The following is a 20,997-nucleotide window of genomic DNA, read 5'->3' as shown; positions in this document are numbered from 1 at the left end:
ATATATATCTGATGATTTTAGTATATTCAGAGCTACTTCCTTCTTTTCAAACATCAGTTTTAGAACACTTTATTACTCCCTAAAACCAAGCTCTACACTCATCAGCAATCATTTCCCTTTCTTCTTGAAACCCCCAAGCTGAGGCAACCACTCATTATTTTGTCTTTTTGTCTATTCATACTTCATACCAATGAAATCACATGATATACTTCTAAGTCTCTTTTATGTCATAATATATATTAGTACTTTATTTCCTTTTTATTCACAATTTAATTTGTATCCACAATTTTAAAAAGTATTTTGTGTGTGTGTGTGTGCGCGCGTGCGTGCGTGTGCTTGCGCCTAAGAGGGTGTTTGAACTCTTGGAGCTGGAGTACAAGTGGCTGTGTCACCAGCTGTGGATGCTCAGCAGGAACTGAGCTCAGGTCCTTGGGAAGAGTGGCAGTCACCCTTAACGGCTGACACATTTCTCCAGCACCTCTATTTAAACTTTTAAGGAACCGCCACACAGTTCTGCAAGGCCTCACCTTTACAATCTCTCCACAGTCTTCCTTCCTAACACTTGTGATACTGTTTTCCCCAGTTACTGCAGTGCGTATGAAGCTGCACCTCACTTTGGTTTCAACCTGCATTTTCCACCATCGCTTGTATATCTTCCTTGGAGAACTGTCTATCCAGCTACTTTGTTTTAAAAGTGTATTATTTAAGCCCCTTTACCAGTGTTGGGGATCAAACCCAGACAGGCAAGTGCTTCTAACAGAAGCACATCAGATGGCGTGTTTCATATTATTGCCTGGGTTCTGCTTATGATTTAGTTATAAATTCCCATTAGATCTACGTTTGAAGTTATTCTTCTATGAGCTTTCTTTTTTACTTTCTATTTTTAGATTTTCTTCAAAAATTATTTTTATTTTACTTGTGTGTGTGTGTGCGTGTGCGTGCACGTGTGTGTGCGTGTGCGTGCACGTGTGTGTGCGTGTGAAAGTATGTTATGTGTGTGGTGCCTGTGAAGGCCAGAGGATGGCACTGGATACTGAGGACTTGGAGTTACAAGATCCCTGCGATGTGGGTGATGGCCAGTGAACCTGGACCCCCAGCAGCTGCTCTTACCTGCTGAGCCATCTTCCCTGCCCCTTCCCTTTCCAACACTCAAATCTTTACTTTTCAGGATTCAGTTTTCTTTTGCTGCTTGTGCCTTTGTTGTCATATTCAGGGAATTAACAACTCATAAAAATTTACACCAATTATGTTTTTTTTAAAGGGTTTCTTGTTTGCTACAATGTTAACTCCAATTTGGGGCTGTTTTGTGTCTGGCACTAGGAGGGGCTTGAATCCAGCCTGCATTGGGATATTAAGCTGCTGCAGTTCTGTTCAGAAGCCTGTTCTTCCCTCACTGAACTGTCTCGCACACCTGCTAAGAGTCAGTTAAAGACATACTTTGCCTGTAGAATATTCATTTTATTTCACTGACCTGTATTTTTAGCCTGTGCTGTGTTTTGCTTACTGTGGCTTTGTGGAATTGGGAACTTCGTTCTTGCAAAAGGTTGTTTTGTCTATACTGCATTTCTTAAATTTCCATATGAATTTAAAATCAGTTTACTAATTTCTAGAAAGAAACCAATAGGGATTTGATGTTATGTTGAACCTATATTAAGAATTTTGGAAGTTCCATAACCTTAAAAATGTTAAGTTCATGAATTCATGAACATGGGATTAGATTATTACTATTTGTGACAGTCTCACTGTGTCAGCTCAGCTGGCCTGAGCACTGTATACGTAAGTTGCTCAGACTGACAGAGACTTGCCTGCCTCTGCCGATCTAGTGCTGGGATTAAGGCATGAGCACAGGCCTGGCCTGGGTTGCCATTTTTTTTTTTTTTTTTTGGTTCTTTTTTTTTCCGGAGCTGGGGACCAAACCCAGGGCCTTGCGCTTCCTAGGCAAGCGCTCTACCACTGAGTTAAATCCCCAACCCCTCATGTTCTTTTTTTTTTTTTTTTTGGGTTGCCATTTTTAAAAGTAGAAAAGTGCTCCTGGGGTTGGGGATTTAGTTCAGTGGTAGAGCGCTTGCCTAGCGAGCGCAAGGCCCTGGGTTCAGTCCCCAGCTCCGAAAAAAAGAAAAAAGAAAAAAAAAGAGAAAAAAGAAAAAGAAAAGTGCTCCTAAGTGGAATGTTTAGAACCACTGTTTCACTGTGATGTAACCAACCAAACAAAACACTTAATATATTTAAACTGCAGACTCTGATGAGTTCTGACATCTGCCCACATTAAGAAAAGTCTCACAAGATAATATTCCATCCCGCTCAAGCTTCTGCTCTGAGACCCCTTCCTTTGCCTCCTCCCACCTCCCGCCTTATCGCTAGGCCTCCACTAATTTGCTTTCTGTCACTATAATCAGAATGCATTTTCTAGAATTTTGTGTAAATGGAATTTTTACAGTGCACTCCTTTATTCTCCCTTCTATTCTCAGCATAAATGAGACTCAGCTTCATCTTTATTTTATGGACACACCACAGTTTGGCATCTGTTACCTGGTTGCTGGCAGCTATCTAGGTTGTTTAGTTTTCAATTATAACAGACAAAAATGTAGAAAAGGCGTTATTAGGGATTATAGGAACCTCTTATTTAAGATTGGTGCGAAAACAATCAGCTGACATACATAAAATGTATTAAAATGAGTTTATCTCTATTCTCATTTATTTTTGCTAAAATCTGAGGTGATATATTGTTTTCATTGATTATATAGGAAAGCTGAGGCTCAAAGAACCAAAGTCTGGGCTGGGGAGATGGCTCTGTAGTTAGAGCTCTGCTGCTTTTCTGTAGGACACAGGTTCAATTCCCAGCCCTACATGGTGGCTCCCACCTATCTACAGCTCTTGTCCCAGGAGATCCCACACCCCTCTTTTGGACTCCAAGGGCATAAGCATCATGTGGCACAGACACAAAAAATAAATAAGACCATTTGCTAGTCCAGGCTGCAGCTAGGCTGGGATTCAAATCTCACACACTTCACACCATCCCTGGAGGAGGGCAGGCTCAGAGACAACTGAAGGTGGTTAGGGAGGGACGAGAGCGCAATCCAAAATGGACAGCTCAGAATAAGGACATGCCAGTACAGCCCTTCCAGCCCTTCTGAAGTAACTAGGGCATTCTGATGTGGATAAAAAGCAAATAACTAAATTCTTAGCTTTAAAATTACTAAACACTGGGCACTCAGAAATAAAACCCAATACCCGTAGCCATGTGTCATTGACGGGCTATGGTCAAAGCAAGGCCTGGAGCCTCGAACACTGAACATAGGAACTGAGACATAGAGCTTCTAGACAGACGGTGACCAAGGGAACGCTACAAAGCACTGAACAGGTACTTGAGGGGAGCAGCACAGAGTATCTGTTTCAGAATAAGGGCCCACTTAGTAAAGGCCACTGCAGGAGCAGCTGCCTTGAGAAAGGGTTTTGCTCTGCAGCCCTGGCTGGCCTGGAGCGCCCTATGTTGATCAGGCTGGCCTTGAACTAAGAGATCTACCTGCCTCTGCCTCCTGTGTGCTTAGATTAAAAGTGTGTGCCCCACGAGAGACTATTTTTTTGTCTCTTTGCTGAGGTGTGAGAAAGACACAGGCACAAAGGCCTGAAAAGGAGCGAGCAAGAAGGAACAGTCTTGGGGTTGGGGATTTAGCTCAGCGGTAGAGCGCTTGCCTAGCGAGCGCAAGGCCCTAGGTTCGGTCCCCAGCTCCGGAAAAAAAAAAAGAAAAAAGAAAAAAGAAAAAAAAAAAAAAAAAAAAAAAAAAAAAAAAAAAAAGAAGGAACAGTCTTCCTTTTGGCCTAGTCGCTAAGAGGATGGGGCGCACTACAGTCCAGAAACCCACAGCTGCTGTTGATGGCTAGCTTAGTGAACACAATGAGCCAATCATGTGTGGCTTGGGATTTTTTTAATTAATTTTAATTTTTTTTTAAAGCAGGGTCTCATGTAGCCTAGCCTCTGAACTCACAATATAGGGGAGGATGGACTGATCTTCTGATCCACCTGCCTGCACATTCCAAGTGCTGAGATCACAGGAATGTTATGTGGTGCTGAGGCCTGGACTCAGGCCCTGCTCTATTAATCTACCAACTGGGCTACACCCCTTGTGTGTTTTTCTTTGTGGGGAGGGGTTAGGTAGAGACAATGTAATTTTCTTCTTTCCATGGCAGTAAAAACACTCTAGTTCATATCTTACAAAGTTATTTTCAGAGACCTTGAAAGTCAGCGTGTCTGTGTATGATTTTCTGTCTCGTTCCTCCTCTGAAGGAGAGAGAAACGATGAGACAGTCTACATGCATCTTGCTGTGACCTCACCTCTTCCCATCAGTCATTACCTTGCAGGAGAGGAGAGATCCTCCTCTGGAGCGGCGTGAGCAGGCAGGCCTGGGATGTGCCTTGCCATGGGCCCAGGGAACGCATCACATACAGTAGAGGCAGGGAAGGAAAGGGGGCTGAACATTGGGATCTGGAGTAGCAATGAGAAAAATGGTGCAGTGTTACCACCAACCCGTTCAGGACAGAGCCGTAATAGATAGGAAGACCGTTAGGAGCAACATGCATTGCCTATTTAAACGTAATCACCTCCCGCGAAGTAGGTACTTACTCTTGCTCCACACACCATGCCCTCAGACTGCCTTTTAGTTGCTCTTCTCATAGTTATGTTCTTATTATTTTAGGTCCTAGGCTGGACAGGGGTTTCTATTTACACATCAGGATAACTATCAGAACTGATCAGGAGTCATCTTACAAAGGGACCACTAAACTCTGGTCACTTTCTCATGCAGTCACTCATTCAAGACCCACTGACTCCATGCTCTGCCAGGCAAACAAGAATAAGCAATAGAGTACACCTCTCTGGACTGTCTGAAAACTTCCCTTTCTTTTACGCCCTCCACCCCTCCTCCTGCCCCAAGCCAGGAGGTTGTTGTTTGTATGAAACGTGAGCTATGAGCTCAAAGTACTAAACAGTATGAACGAAGGATCTTCTTATAGGAGAACCTTAACTGTGCGTGAACAAGGGAACCTACCAGTGATCCTGGAGTCTCTATCCCACGTCTTGCTTGTCTTTCTTCTTTAAAGTGCATCAGACTCTCCATAGGCGAAATGGCAACTTTTATTTGCCCTTGGCACTCTCCACTGAAGTCTGTAATATTGTACCAGCCACAGATAAACTGAAAGCCAGACAGTAGTGGGGAGAGGTCCACCGAGGCAAAGCCAACCACCCTCTCTTCATCTGTGGGGAAGAGAAGAGAAGAGAAGAGCTAGGTAGCATGGCAGGGTGTGTTCTCCTGTTGAAGTTAGAGGCTACACATGGAGAAGCTGAATTATATGACAAAGTCGTTCAACAAGACTGGCAATGAGGCCAGGAGCCAGAGCCTGTTACGAAGTCCTTCTCTGTGCTGTGGTTACCTCTGATCCCATTTCCTTTTTTGAGACAAGTTTTCATGTATCCCAGGCTGGTCTTGAACTTGCTATGTAGTCAAGGGTGACCTTGAACTTCTGATCTTGCTGAGGTGATCCTGAGGCTAGGATAAGGTATGTATTGAAAGACAGTTGTGTCACCATGCTGTATTTATATGTACCGGGGACTGAACCCAGGACTTCATATACGCTCAGCAAGCATTCTACAAACTGAGCTACATCTCAGGCCCCCTGTTTTGGTACATCAGAGAAGGGCTGGCAGAGGTGTGCTTTGTATTCTTGATATAAACAACTAGAAAAAATTCTAAATCCATATACTACTTTCTATAGCCTTAGAATGCCTCCAGGATTTTTCTCAGGGGTTTGTGTGTGTGCATGCACATGCGAGGGATATTCTTTAAATTATGCAATTTCGAAAACGTTTATTTTCTTATTTTTAGTTACCTGTATCTCTCATTTTCTAATATACATTATGTATCATAGTTAATTAAGAACTGACTAGGTCAGTTATAAAAGAAAGACAACACCCTGGAAAACAGCATGGGATACTGTTTGCTGTCCCTCTGATCCAGCTTTAGCTGAGGTATGGTCCAGGAAGCCACTCTGATATCTAAGTTTGGGTTAAAGGTCCCCTTCCTGCATGCCTTATGCTTGTCTGTACTGCATTTCTTGTGTCCCTCATGGCTATAAGTTTTGTGAAGACGGGGCCACCTGTCTTCTTTTACTTTTGTTTTTGTTTTTGTTTTTTTTCTTTTCTTTTTTTTCGGAGCTGGGGACCGAACCCAGGGCCTTGAACTTGCTAAGCAAATACTCTACCACTGAGCCAAATCCCCAACCCCCTTCTTTTACTTTTATATCCCTGTCACTTAGCCTAGTGACTGGCAGGGTAGGAAATCAAGTACTTGCTGAACACAGAACAGTGTGCTCTGGATGCTTTCTGTGGAAGATCTACTGGGTCTACATGGGTAGGCCTTAGGAAGGGAGAGAGGCAGTTAGATGGACCTTAGCTGCCTGGTTTATGCATTTCCCTTACCCCCACTTATAACATGAGCTTACAGGTTCTACTAGGCCCTAAGGTAGGGACTGGACTTTATTCTCTATGCCCAGTAGCCCTAGCACAGTAGCCCATTCACCGAGCAGCGCTTATGTACCATGTAATTTACAGATATTATTTCTAATCTTCACACAACCTGAAAAGGAAGGAACTATATCCTAACTGTATAAGATCAGAAGCAGGCATAATGGTCTACTTTAGGTCACTCAGTTGGCAAAAGGCAGAGTGAAGATTTGAACCCAGGTCCCTTTCTCTTGCCATTGAACTGAGGTGAACCCTGGTGTGGTGGACAATTCCTATAGAAACTTAGGGAGGAAAGAAAGGAGGAGTGTGGAGCCCAGTTAAACACATCAGGAATTACTTATGCAGATCAAGAGAAACTACTTCTGACCACCCATGAGGCTGGTGGGGTGGGCCTTACGTGAATGCAAAGGGGTGGCTCAGCACTCATCCCCAACACCAGAATCAGAGCAGCCCTCACAAAGACAGGAAAGGGCTGGCCAATGGCCTTCATGTCCCAGGCACTCCTGCTCTTTTTCAGGCTGTAGTCAATACTGAAACTAAACACTGGCAGACAAAGTACTGTGAGTTTGTGGATGACTCCAAACAACGGAATGTCTGGAAACCAGGAGCTAGCAGATTCTTTAAGGAGCTGGATTTACAGGGATGATCTAATGAGTTTAAATTTACTATGCTGTGAGAAGATGGGGTGCTGGTCATCTGTGACCCAACTTTACTTACATAGGGAGAATACGCAGTGATAGCTATTTAGTCAGTCAGAACCGTGTTCAAATCCTGGTTCTACCAACTTGTGCTTCCGCACTCACTCTCCTCTCTCTCTCCCCTGTATGCATGTGTGTAGGCCAGAGATTGAGGCTAGGGTTGTCCTCAATGACTTTCAACCTCACTTTTTGAGACAGGATCTCTCACTGAAGCCGGAGCTCACCAATTTGGCTAGGCTGGCAGGGATGCACCATTTCCACCTCTCCAGTGCTATGAGCAGCTTCTGTGTAGGTGCTGGGACCCAAACTCACGTTCTCACACTTGCACAGCACTGTGGTGACTGAGCCATGTCCCCAGTTATACTTATAAAGGCAGACTATATTTTTACCTTGCAGGATTTGAGATGCTTGTTAAGCTTATATATAGTACATTGCCATTTAGTACACAGGTACAATCACAGCACATTTACCGTCTGGACTTTATTTACCTCTCTGTAAACCTTAGGATGGATGCACTACTGTTAACCCCACTTTACAGACACGCAGGTCAAGGCATTGTCTAAGATCACACCGAAACAGCAGGGACAGAACTGACGTTTGTGTCAAGAGTCTGGCTGCAGCATCCATGGCTCTAGACTCCTCTTTGTTTCCTTGACATTTTACAAGTTATGTTTATTTATGTTTTGAGGGTGGGGAATGCATGTGCCACAGCTTGCACGTGGAGAGAAGTCTGAGTACAACTTGTTGGAACTGGGTCTCTTCTTCCACCATGTGGGCTGTTGGGTCTTGTGGCAACTTTACCCACTGAGCATCTTATCAGCCCTGGTTACGCCTCTTAAGAGGTAGCACATGGGGCTGGGGATTTAGCTCAGTGGTAGAGCGCTTACCTAGGAAGCGCAAGGCCCTGGGTTCGGTCCCCAGCTCCGAAAAAAAGAACCAAAAAAAAAAAAAAAAAAAAAAAAAAAAAAAAAAAAAAAAAAAAAGAGGTAGCACACACCTGCAATCCCAGCACTTGGGAGTTGGATGCAAGAGAGGAGTGAGTTCAAGAACAGAGCAGGTTACAGTGAGACAATCACTGCAATCAATCAAAAAAACCCGTAGTAGCTAAGTAAAGGTAGGCTCGAGGACCATGATATCAGCACTCCCTCATCGGGAAGATTTTAAAACAAGGAAGGATAACCTGTCAGACTCTGGTCTCTCCATACTGGTCTTGCTTAACAAACCAGAACCAAAGAAGGCCTAACATCATATGAAGTGGAAGGAAATGACTTACATGTGCCTTGTACATTATAGCTAAAGACAGATGCAATGGGAAAGGCTCAGATGTAATTGGATTCCTACATTAAGTAGTCCAAACAAAACAAAACAAAACAAACAAAACAAAACAAAAAAAGGTTCCTAAGTATTTAAATTCCACAAAAGAATAATGTCTTCAGTAAGGTTCTCCTCTACTAGACACCATGGCTTTGCTTAGCTGGAAAAGGAAATCACAGAATAGGGCTCATACCTCCTTTATGCCACACTTTGAAGACCAGGGTTTGATGTGGGTCCAAAAGCAGCTCTTTTGATAACCTGTTAGAAAACATCAATCACTATGAGTTAGCTATAGGAACCTTCTACAGTACAGAACTTAGATCTGCTGACCATACTCTATCAGATTGGGGATATTTTCATTAGACATTCTCAAGGAGAAACCCAAGGAATATTAGAAGCAAAGAAAACTTTGCAAGAAGAAATCAATGCCTTAGAATCCAGAGTGGCATCCATTCTGGGTGGGAGATCTGACACATTGATTGGATGCAAAATTTGGCCACAACATAAACCCTGAGGCCAATGAAAGGTAATCACTTATAATACTTAAAATAGCTTGTGTAATAAACCTGAATATAAATGATAATTTCCTTTCATGAAATACTATGAGAAGGGAAGAAAAAACCCTTACATTCAATGGAAAACAGCACCCCCCCACCTCAGTGTGAGTGAGTGTGTGTGTGTGTGTGTGTGTGTGTGTGTGTGTGTGTGTGTGTGTGAGTGTGTGTGTGTGTGTGTTTTAGGCAGTCTTACTATTCCTGGCTGGCCTAAAACTTGCTGTGTATACCAGGCTGACTTCAAATGCATAGTCACGCCTGCCTCTGCTAGAATTAAAGGGGTATACTATGCATGAGGACTGGCAACTTTCTATTTTAAAAGACAGTATTTTATACAGTGATTACATCAACCATCTGAACTTTATGTCTGTTATTAAAACTGGTTAAGCAGTCAAAATAACCTCATCTAATTTAGATGTTTACAGTGACCTCTAAGATCATATCCATCTTTTTTTTTTTTTTTTTTTGGTTCTTTTTTTCGGAGCTGGGGACCGAACCCAGGGCCTTGCGCTTCCTAGGTAAGCGCTCTACCACTGAGCTAACATATCCATCTTAAGATGAAGAATCAGATGTCTGGAGATTCTAGGTGACTTAGTGATTCACGTGGCTAGTACGTCAGGGATGTGGCTGGATGCAGAGTTTCTCCGGTTACAAAGACCAGGTTCTTTTCTTTGCACTAAAGAAAGGTCTTTTCCTTTACTGACATTAACTCTCTGCCTGGAATACCACCCCTATCCCTGGCTTCTTCATCTACATAATTTATGTATGTATACGGCTTTCTAATATTTAGCTAAGGAGTTTTACTCATGAAGCACACTCTGACTTCCAGATTGGCCTAAATCATCTTTTTTTTTCCTGAGCCATCTTACTACCAGCATCCGCCTTACTTCTTTTCCATCACTGCCACACTTGAGGATAACCTATAATGTGGGTGTTTCTTTCCAGGATGACCACAACTTAACTGCAGACAGAATTTTTCTCAATGTATGAGACAGAGCATATTTCTGTCTCTCACTATTTTTTTATTTTTTATATTTTGAGCAATAATTAGAACTAAAACCTCGGAAAGAAGGCAAGCAAGATAGCTTAGCAAGTAAGAGCACTTGCCACCAAGCCCGACAACTCAACTTGTCCCTGGTACCCACAAGGAAGGAACTAACTCTCACAATTTGTCCTGTGACTTTCACACACTTGCCATGATGTATGTGCATGAGTTTGCGTGCGCCTGAGCACACACGCACAAATGCAGTAAGGTTAAAAAAACCTGCAACAATACAACAATAAAGCTTTTAACTCCTGTTAGCCACGATGAATTCATAAACACTGGGACTAAATGACTTCATAAAGATGCACTTTGCAGTTCTGCTCAAACACTGCTGTATCTATTATGTTTCTGGCTCGGAGTTTGTCCCCCAGAACAGAGAGCTGACTTTGAACAGGGGGTGAACATCAGAAATACAAACCTGGACTGCTGCTGAAAACCCCAGATGGGGGAATCGGTGTTCTCAACCACGTGGGTGTAGACAGGAGATGGCTCAGTGGCTGTGGCAAAGGACACACAACAACTAGGTACGGACACTTTCCGATCTGTCAAGGGGCTCCCTGAAAGAAAACACAGTGGGGATGACTGTATTTTATCTGAAGAAATTTGTATGTGACTTGGGTGGGCGGGTATATAAACTTGAAACATGCATAGAAATCAACATTTACTCAAGAGCAAATTATTAAAAAATTTATTTAAAAATAATTCTTTAGGGGGGTTGGGGATTTAGCTCAATGGTAGAGCGCTTGCCTAGCAAGCCCAAGGCCTTGGGTTCGGTCCCCAGCTCCAAAAAAAAAAAAAAAATTCTTTAAAATACACATAAATTTACTGTCCATAAAAGATAAAAGCAGTCTATGGATGTGTTTGTTTATTTTTACATAAAGAATTAAATCTTTGTTGAATATTTGATACTGCAGGATGTGGTCGATTTAGTTTGATTTTGCATAGATGCACATTACAAAATGGCAGAAGCATGTTTAGGGCCATTTCAGAAAAATGTTGGAAATTCTGTCCTAATTCCAAGCTAAAACTCATGGGCAGATTCTTTCTTCCTTTTTTCCTTCCTTTCTGCCTTTATAAAACTCAATTCAGCAATTAAGAAAAAAAGCCAAACATTCTACTAAAATCTAGAAACCAAACATTCTTCTAAAATCTAGAAATAAAGGAATTTGATACATGCTAAGGAACAGTGATGAGAAAATATTAAAAGTTTTTGTTTTCCTCAATTAAATTACTGGGTGTTGCAGCTCACATCTTTAAATTACAGCACATGGGAGACAGAGACAGGTGGGTTTCTGTGATTTCAAAGCCAGCCAAGGCTTCATAGTAAGAATCTATCTCAAAATTTAAAAAGTAGAAAACTTTGTATAAACATTGTAACTTGTAACATTGTAACAGGTGTCTCAGGGTGTGTGTTGGTTCTGAGTGGTAACTGCATATGTGGTGTAAAATGTACATGTGTGAGTTCAGCACCAAGGCTGCTATCAAGTCAAGCATTATAAGTTGCCAGAAACACCTGAGATTTGCTAATGCTTGATTCTGAATTAACTTCTGGTCTCTGTACAATCAGAAACCTTTCCCTACTATCAATGCTCCGTGACTCCCACACTGTTATGCAATCTGTATTAGCTATGACTCACAGGCTAAGAAGCCGAGCTCCTGGGTATCAGAGAGCTGAAGGGGCCTCACATATGCATAAGCAGGGCTGTGTCTAGCTCTCTTACCTTCGGTCTTTATCTGGGCAACTCTTTCTGTCTGACAAGTTGTGACACCCCTCTCCCATTTCCTTTGTTCTTCCTTCCTACTCCCAAGCTGGTCTCAAATTTACAGTCCTCCTGCCTCAGCCTCCTTAGTATTGGGAACACAGGCATATGCCACTAAGCCTGGCTCACCAGTGACCTTTCTACTACTGCCATTTCATTTCCCTGGCCTCATGTTTCTCCTCTGGACACATGCTATCAAAACATCTCCCATAATAAAATTCTAATTCTAGATGTACACAAACACTGCTCTGATCTGTCTCAAGCCACTGCCCCAGCTCCATCCTGAGTTTTACTTGCCAGGAGTCTGCCCCATGTGTTGTCATGAGCTGGTTGTTACAAGAGGCCAAGTAACAAGTGATTTAAAAATTGTTCACTCAGCCAGAAATGTGAGAGGCTATGCCTCACAGTCACAGACAGGAGATCATATTTGCTTAGTTGCATCATGAGAGTCAGGATGTTAGGACACAGAGATAAGCAACACACTCACTGACCCGAGGACTAGAACCAGAGACAGTATTTAGTACAAAATACTGACTTGTGGGAATGTGGTGGTGGTACAGGCCGGCTCTCGGTGCAGAGGCATGTGTACTGCTAATAGGTGACAGGGTGGCTTCAGAGTGATGGCATCACTTTACCTACTCTTTTAAGAAGAGGAAGCAAGCCACACAAATAAGGGGTGGGGTATTTTTAGCAGAAGAAACAGCACAAGGCTCGACAATATTGAGACCTGACAGGGCACTGGCACAAAACATGTTGGCTGTGAGTGAACATGGTGAGAAGTGAAGCTGGTGTGGCTGGGGAGGCTGGAGGGGCAGGAGCTGGGAGGCTGGGGAGGCTGGAGGGGCAGGGCCTGGGAGGCTGGGGAGGCCGGAGGGGAAGGAGCTGGGAGGCTGGGGAGGCTGGAGGGGCAGGGCTTTGGGTGCTGTTGCCAGGGTTGCAAGTGACATAAAAGGAACCAAGTATTTTAACTGATGAGAGACAAGGTCTGGTTTCTGGCCAGGCATACAGTCTTGGCAGCAGAATGAGAAAGACACTGGCGGGGACTACTGGAGGCAACAACTGGGGCAGAGCTGTCAGGGTTTGAGAGTGAATGCTCTTCCACAGGCTCATGTGCTATGTGCCTGGCTCTCAGATGGGAGAGGTATGATATGACGTGGGCTGTGTCCTTGACGGCTGTGGGTTATTTTAGACTCCTCTTTCGAATTTTCTTTGCATCTTCTGTCACGAACTGAAGAAAAGCCTGTGCTCCAAGCTCTGCCCTCTATGGCGATGCAGCCATGTTGAACCTTTAAACCTGTGAGCAGAAATCCTTCCTCTTCAAGCCATGTGTCAGGAACTTGAGATGAACACATGATTGTTTACCCTGTCTGTTTGCCACTCTATCCCTGGCACCAAGACTGCTTACTACACAGCAAATTCTACTGCTCATCTTGGTGCTAAATGAACGAATGCATAGTAAACAAATACAAGGCCTTTACTCTTGATAGGGCTTATTTAGCAGAGAAGAGAACCATGGGGAAATGACTACATCTGGCCAATACTGTGATGATGGAAAGGTGCTGAGGGAACAGACCAGGGAGCCTTATGCTAGGCAGTCCTCTGGTCCACAGCAATGCTGCACCTAAGCCTTGATGGGGAGCTAGAGAGCAGCCTGAAGAGGAAAGATGATAGCGAAGCAAAATCTTAGTGGAGAAGCAAGGCTGAACAAAGCTGGGAGGAGGTTGTTTTCCCAGGCTCCTTTGCAGTCTGATGAAGTGTTTGGGCCTCTTCGTTTAATAGTGTTTCTTTATATTTGTAATGCAAAACACATCAGATTATAAAGAAATCCAATTATACCGGGAGCTATGAAAACTTAGGACTCTGTAATATAAAAGTATGTGTTTTATTGATAAGACAGCTGTAAGCCCTGTAAGTTCTAAGGGCTGGTGGAATAAAGTGGTATTCTGAGATATGAAATGACACAAGATGCCTGTGACTTATATGGCTGTCAGCAGTTAGGCATATTAACACAATTCTCTTTGTATGTAGTAGGATCACCAACTCTGGAGTTTTCTTTATGAATTTCCTGGGGACTTGTAGACCCTGGGTGCATCCTGAGGACCTGAGTGGATGGAATGGAGGAGGAGGATGGAGAGAGTTGTGAGAAGTTTAAGAATAGAATCATTTATTTGCTGTGGAGACTGGACAGTGGATAAGTGAGAGAGAGAGGCACTGAGGGTGACATATGGACTTCTGGTCAGGAATTTATGACCTGCGGCGTTACTAAGAAAACTAACCATACTTGTAGGTCTTGGCATGACCTGAAAGTTCTGTGAAGACAGAGTATGGTGAGGAACTGGACACCTGCTTTTGGGTCCGTATGGAGAGCATACCTTTCAAGCTCAAGTGCATGGCTCTCTCTACCAGGATGCTGACAGCAAAAGTCCCATCCAACTCGGGAGGGCCCTGCTGGGAGGGGCACACATCGGCTGCAGTGCTGTTGCCATGGACCTGGGTGGAGGCAGGAGACTTCTGGAGCACACAGGGCGGAGAGAGCTGGGGCTCATCGCTCTTTCTGGGGAGCTGCTCAGACTCACTGTGGCTGCTGCAGTCCATGGAGTCCAGCTCACGAGAGGGCTCAGAGTGTGGGAAGAAGGGGGAAAGAACCACATGGACACGCAGAGCAGCTCCAGAGAGGTCGGAAGCATTTCTTCCAAACAGAGGATACACACCTGTAAGAGAACAGAGGTAAAAAGGCCTGCGTGAGAAAGAAGACCTCCTGCAGGCTGCTTATGGGCCTCTTTCCTGGGATAGACCACAGGTCTCAACACAATTTGCCAAATGAATCTGAAGTTGGTATACAGAAAACTTGCCCCTACTATGTCCAGTAGCATTCAATAATACTAAGTGGTATTTAATTTCTGACTTGAAGCCAGAACCACATGCTTTGCGGTGGGCAATATTGCTATGGGAGAGAATTCATACATGGGGAGGGGGGACTAGGTAAAGGAAGAGGAGCCCTCTTCTGCATGATACAGCGTCCCCTCATCTCTCCCCACTGGGAAGTTATCCAGGGCTCCAATCAGCCTCTTTACCATCTGCATATGATCAGACAACATCCCCAAGGCACCACTGGGAGGGAGGTAGGAGTGGGTGGCAGGAGTAAGGAGGGTAAGGGTACTAACAGTGGAGTCCTTTCTGTGCCAGAATTTCAGATGGGTCAATGAATCTGTCAAGATCATATACCCAAGAATCAGTGGATTTAAACTTTACTGGTTTGCTGGACCTTAAAATGAGATTTTACTTAGAGTCTCAATAATTCCTTCTGACTCTCAAAGATTGCTTTGCTAGATTCATTCCTATTAGGAGAAAAAGATGTTACCTGCCACAGATGGCAGTTGACTTTTTAAAATGCTTTAACAGCTTCTTTTCTTCTTGATACACAGATTATCATGGCTCTCAAAAGTACAAAATGAGAGTCATCATAGAGGGAGGACACCCAGTGGGTCTTCCTAACCCTCGTGACGTGTAAACAGTATATGGAAACAGGTTGGCTGGCTTAGTGGATATTAACTGACACATTTAACAAACACATCAAATGTCTAAGGCTCTGTACAAGAGAATACAAACCTTAAACCAGTGGGGTATGATTGGCACAGACAATCTGGAATGTTCAATAGCCTCTCTGGAAACAATAAAAAGGGAGGATTTGTGATGGAAGTCTGACCCTTGACCTATACTCTGTGTCCCAGATCTGTTTTCTTGAGCAGTGAAGCTAAAAGCCTATCTTTAAAAAAAAAGTTAGTTCACCCCAGTGAACGTGATTGTTGGGGGGGAGGGCGGTAATGGGGGGAGGATGGGGAGGGGAACACCCATATAGAAGGGGAGGGGGAGGGGTTAGGGGGATGTTGGGCATGAAACCGGGAACGGGAATAACAATCGAAACGTAAATAAGAAATACTCAATTTAATAAAGAAAAAAAGAAAAAAAAAAGTTAGTTCAAGTTAGCCTGGGTTGCTTCAAAGACTCTTTCTCTGGTTTTGGTAAAGTGACCTGGATTGGCCTAGATGAAGCTGGCAATGCAGCCTTGGGGAGATACTCAGAGGGTTAGACGTAGGTCTGCTGGGCCCCAAAGAGCCCAGCAGTCTGGGAAATCGCCTGAACTCACTCATTTCTCCTTTTGTAGAGAGGGCCATCAAAAGGGTTAGAGCCATATGCCTATACTCCCAGCTCCTGGGAAGCTCAAGTAGGAAGATGGTGAGTTCAAGACCAGTTTAGAGACACATCACTACTTCTACACCAATCTAGCCTACATCTTGAGACCTTGTTTCAAAAACACCAAGCAAGAAGGCAGGCAGGGCAGACAGGCAGGCAGGCAGGCAGGCAAGCAAACAAAAACAAAATCAAAACCAAAACCAAAACCACACATTCACAACAAAAGCCAAAAAAACAAAACAAAACAAAAAACCCAAACCAAAGAAGCAGAAGTAAAACAGGTCATGACCTCTAGCTGCATAGAGCAGGGAAATATCTTACTGGAGCTTTAAACTGAGCAAGCCCCACGCTTGCACAGACTCTAGTCACGGCTGGTGTGCACTCAGTTGGCAGAATGCTTGCCAGGCTTATGAGAAACCTGTATGATCCCCACCACCACATAACACGATGTCCACACCTGCAATCTTGGATTCTAAAGGGGCAGAAGGAGGACCTGGAGTTCAAGATAATCTTTCACTACATAGTGAACTTGAGGTGACCTTGGGCTATGTGATCCATGAGACCCAACAAAACACTTGGCCGGCTCCCTGCAACTCATTACAGGCAGTAGACTCACTTTCTAGAGTGCAGAGCTCTCATTCCAGAACCTACTGTAAGAGCCTTCCACAGTTCTTGGAAGAAAGACCAAATAACCTTTGCTTTGATGGGACGAGTTCCTCGGCCACAGTCCTGGCTTTATGGCAGTGCTTTGTAAACCTGTGTACCCTGAGCGGGTCCAGGTCACTTACGGCATCTTCAATACACCTAGCTACTTCATGTCTCTGTGCCTGCACACTTGTTCTTCCTGTCTTTAGAACACATAGCTGGGTGTGGTAGAGCACACCTTTGATCCCAGCAATCTGGAGGCAGAGGCAGTGGATCTCTGTGAGTTTCAGGCCAGTCTGTGCTACACAGAGACCCTGACTCAAAACCAAAACCTTTCCCCTTTCCCTTGTTTCCCCCTAAATCCTTTGAAACTACACTTCAGATGAGATTCTGTCCTTTACCAAACCTCCAGGCCCATGAGCGGCACAGCCCTCCTGTTCCACTGAGGAGCCCTTTGCTTCTTATGCTTTTCATCCACTGCTTAGAGCTGCATCTCCTGTTAGGTTAGCGTACAGACAGTTAGGCTAGGAACGAGTCCTTGCTCAAATCTGAATTCCCAGGGCCAAGTTCGTGCATTGAACACCAAAGGAAAGCAACAGGGGTGAGCAGTACATTCTGTGTGTAAAACACTTTTCCTTCTGTCTTTGAACCCATTTAGTAGCATGTATATTTTCTTTATTTCAGCACTGGGCCAGGGAAGTGGGGGATCTGAGATGCAGAGAGGCTGTGTGTTTTCTCTTTGAAGGCAGTGATGGAAACTCTTTCCCCATTAGGGATCACAGGATGATGTGCTGTCATTTTACCAGCTCTAAGAGGTGCTCACCAAAAAGGACGACTGTCCTGAGAAATACCCAGGGAAGAGAATATCCTTGAAGGTGCTCTTCAATGCAGCAAATAAACCGTCACCGTCCATGACCACCCAGGCTCTGACATACCTATTACAGTTAGTCGGCGAGACTCACTCGACCCCATCCTGTACACGTTAACTAAGTGCTATAATAGTTTAGGTACCAGATTACACGTACAAATCAGATGAATTTATGTACAGAGAAGGTGCTTAGTTAAACCTGAATCTTCACTCACCACTGACAGTTAGTGTCCTTGTTGATTTTTCCCCAAGTCTGGACAGGTCTACATAGGCTGAGCCAATCCAGCTGTCGGTCTGGTGCGGCCTCTCTAAGTTATCGTTGCCATAAGCTCGCCACACTTGGATCTCTAACTTCTCCTCCCTGAAGTACCAAAGCAGTGACTGGCTCCGAGTGACTTCTGCTCTTTTGGATGCCTTGAAGGTAACCAGGACCTGGTTGTCTGTAGACTCCTTAGGTTTCCTGAGAGGAGTCCAAAAGGCTTCTTGATTGTATAGCTTGTAGCGAAGGTAGCAATATGTATTCTTATGAATGTTCTTATGACCAGCGAGCAGCACACAGTGGAGAGGGAGCCAGAGTCTGGGGGTGGAGATGGTGACAGTGGCTGGCACCTCTTCTTCCATTTTGACAAGATCCTTTGGGGTATCCTCAAAGCTCCAGCCCAACAGCTCAGCAGCTTCCAACACCCGCTCTCTATCTCCGGGATGCGTGAAGGAGACAGAAAGCTCCAGGCCTCCCACAATCTTCTGCATAAATTCCAGGCCCTGATGCAGGCCTTCATCTTCCGGTAAAATGACAGGATACCATCCTGTGATCCCTTACAGGGAAAAGGAGAGAGTTTCAATCACCATCTTCAAAGAGAAACCACACAGTCTCTTTACATCTCAGATTCCCCATTACCCTGGCCCAAAGCTGAATAGAAAACACACCCACACTAGGTTGGGAGCCTGTCTTTCTCTGACCATTGAGACCCAATGAGAATAGACAGGAAGGATAAGGCTAGAAATCGGAAGATCTGAGTTCTTTCCTTGGTTTAGACTCCAAACTAGTGGCTTGTTCTGGATAAGCCGATAATCTCCCATCGTTCTCACTTGTATGTGCACACATGGGAAAACGCACACTGATCTTATTTACGGAAGTTGACATATCACTGACTGCAGCAATGGCTGAGGAAGTGCTTTGAAGGGAAGTGCTCTAGAAATCCGAGACGCTGATGCCCTGGTATTGTGAGTGCAACGGAAAGGGAATGGAGCAAGAAGCTGGGTCCTGGGCCCAGAGCCAGGCTGGGCCTGTTTGCTCAGGCCTCTATGCAGTTATCTTTATTCCACTGTAGTGGAGGACAGGAGAGTCAAAGGAACGGGTAAATGATGACTACATTGTGAATTGTGAAATGCAATAGCTGTGTAGTTTTGGCCAATCAGCTTTTTTGAGATCATCTGGCTGCCACGTTTACTGTGAGGTCAGACAGAGCCTGAGGGAAGACGTTAATCACATCATGCCATATGTGCAGAGGTGCTGCCGCTGTCTTCTCAACATGTCGCCAGTTTTCTTAAAGTAGGTGAGATGACCTCATGACCAGGGCAGTTATAGCAAGCCTGAGAGAACTGTGAGGTACCTGGGTGAGTTCACAGCATGTCTTGGGGACAGGCTTCCTGGTGTATTTTGCATGGGAGCTAGACAGGATTACCTCACCATGGCAGCATCCTTACCAGATCTCTTGACCAGCAGATCTTTTGTTGGAACCTTTACTACTCCAAGCAGATAGTTTTTGCATGACTGGATCCTGGTTATATCACTGACTGTTAAGTGAAGCAAAAATGGGGAGTTACTGCTGGGCTGAGGCCTGTTTACGGTGGACTCCTACAACACTTCAATTCTACACATGCTAGTCAGGGCTGAGTTGATGCGTTCTGGTCAGTCTGAAGGTCTTTAGACTGTCCAATCACACCCTCCCTTTGCAGGCACAGGGAAGTGCACTAAGCTCCCTAGTGAAGAGACCCACCCTTCACGTCCACGCACCCACTAACATCTGAACACAACCGAGGCTCCCTTCTACACTGCTCCATCAACAGTTCTGTCTCACTTTGGCTTTGCCTCTTGGAAACTGTAGAGATTATAACGCCTCCTTCTCAAGTTTTCCAGTATTGCCTAGGAAGGAATCGCCATCCAAAGGAGAGCCTCATGTGGTTCTGAAGGTGACGAGTCATTTGGTGCTTACCTGATTTGGTATTTTCATGATAGATAGCAAAAATGATTTCTGCAAACTCCAACAGCTCTGCCAGGAAGCAGGCTTCTCCGCTACAGTGCTGAGTCACCAGGTTACACGGGAACTCAAGGTGATGGGAGAACTCGGGGCAGAAGGAGCAGGCCACAGGGCGGGTTTGGCGCTGTTCCCCTTTGGGCAGAAATGAGAGATGGGTGGTGACCGAAGCATTGACTCCAACAGCGGCGCTAAACTGTAGAGCGGGTTCCTGCTCAGCCAAAGCCCTGTAGGGGACGAAAGGGAAGGGGAAGAAGGTACCCGACATATTAGAAATCAGCCTGAGTGCCCAGGAAGTACCTGTTATTCTCACAAGCGCTGAGCACGCTTATCGACAGGTCTCTGTCCAGGCTTTTGGCAGTGAATAACGTGCGTTCTCTGCACCCTAGATATGACTGTATATTTGCAGAGAGGTTCATGGGGTAAAAAACTGGGACACTGGAAGAAAATATTAAAACTTGTTATTAGATGTACTCAAGTTTTTCTATCTGTAAGACATTTTTCATAATGTATTTAGCATATTAATATAGGTGTACCAGAAGATAATTTATATATGAAAAAGCACACCCCAACTTGAAAGTGTGCTAACTTTTAAATGAAAATGCTCAGTTAAAACTGGGAGACCACTGCTACTGACAGTGGAAACTCTCTAAGTTCTAATGTAGGGAGTAACCTGATTAAAAACCACCCTGAGGCACTGGACATAAAGTTACTCTGTCACTACAACAAAGTGAGACAAAAACTAGGCTTCTTTACTGTCTTACTTTAGAACACGCTAAAGCAAGGTAACTCTGTAAACCTAACACTCTTCCATAGACTGGGTGACCCCTGAAGCTTAACAGGTTCAACTTTGATTCTAGTCTTCCCTTCCCTCCTTCTGGATAAAATTGTCTAAGAAAGACAATGCAGCAAAGTCTTGTTCCTTTGAGCGCTTTCCCAGCTGAGCGAATCCCAGCTAGATGCTCCAAGTCCTCTGTGGCCTTCTTACTAAGACACTCTCTACTTCCCCCTGGTGTTTACTTTCTGTCATTGCAACTAGCAGTAAACCCAACTTGTTCAATGAAATCCCTAACTGTGATCTTAGTGCAGTAGCCTTAGTGTCATTTGTTATTGGCAGATGAACATTACCAATTTTAGCAGCAT

At 44.4% G+C, this 20,997-nt stretch overlaps 1 protein-coding gene and 1 long non-coding RNA gene across 8 annotated transcripts in view; one reads left to right on the top strand and one right to left on the bottom strand.

Moving 5' to 3' along the window:
* Window positions 1–20,997, bottom strand: part of C2cd3 (C2 domain containing 3 centriole elongation regulator) — a 98,494-nt gene that overhangs the window by 22,631 nt on the left and 54,866 nt on the right. For 6 of the 7 annotated variants that reach the window (XR_015685469.1, XR_015685471.1, XM_087656939.1 and 3 more), the window contains 8 exon segments: window positions 19,813–20,081; window positions 19,304–19,393; window positions 17,812–18,411; window positions 14,262–14,600; window positions 10,548–10,686; window positions 8,724–8,788; window positions 5,047–5,252; window positions 4,354–4,484 (listed from right to left, as the gene is read on the bottom strand). Coding sequence is in view for 4 of the 7 variants with exons in the window: in XM_087656939.1 (XP_087513065.1) it covers window positions 4,354–4,484; window positions 5,047–5,252; window positions 8,724–8,788; window positions 10,548–10,686; window positions 14,262–14,600; window positions 17,812–18,411; window positions 19,304–19,393; window positions 19,813–20,081 (1,839 nt within the window). In the remaining 3 variants the exon portion in view is untranslated. 7 annotated transcript variants of the gene reach the window in all.
* On the top strand, window positions 12,323–14,601 carry LOC147996898 (uncharacterized). Its single transcript, XR_015652180.1, has 2 exons — window positions 12,323–12,661; window positions 13,918–14,601. It is a non-coding gene; the product is annotated as an uncharacterized LOC147996898 (long non-coding RNA).

The sequence above is a fragment of the Rattus norvegicus genome, chromosome 1 (genome assembly GCF_021556685.1).
Source record: "Rattus norvegicus strain SHRSP/BbbUtx chromosome 1, alternate assembly SHRSP_T2T, whole genome shotgun sequence".
NCBI classification, from domain to species: Eukaryota; Metazoa; Chordata; class Mammalia; order Rodentia; family Muridae; genus Rattus; species Rattus norvegicus.
The sequence above is the reverse complement of the archived record's forward strand: the minus strand, read 5'-3'. Positions and strand labels throughout refer to the sequence as shown.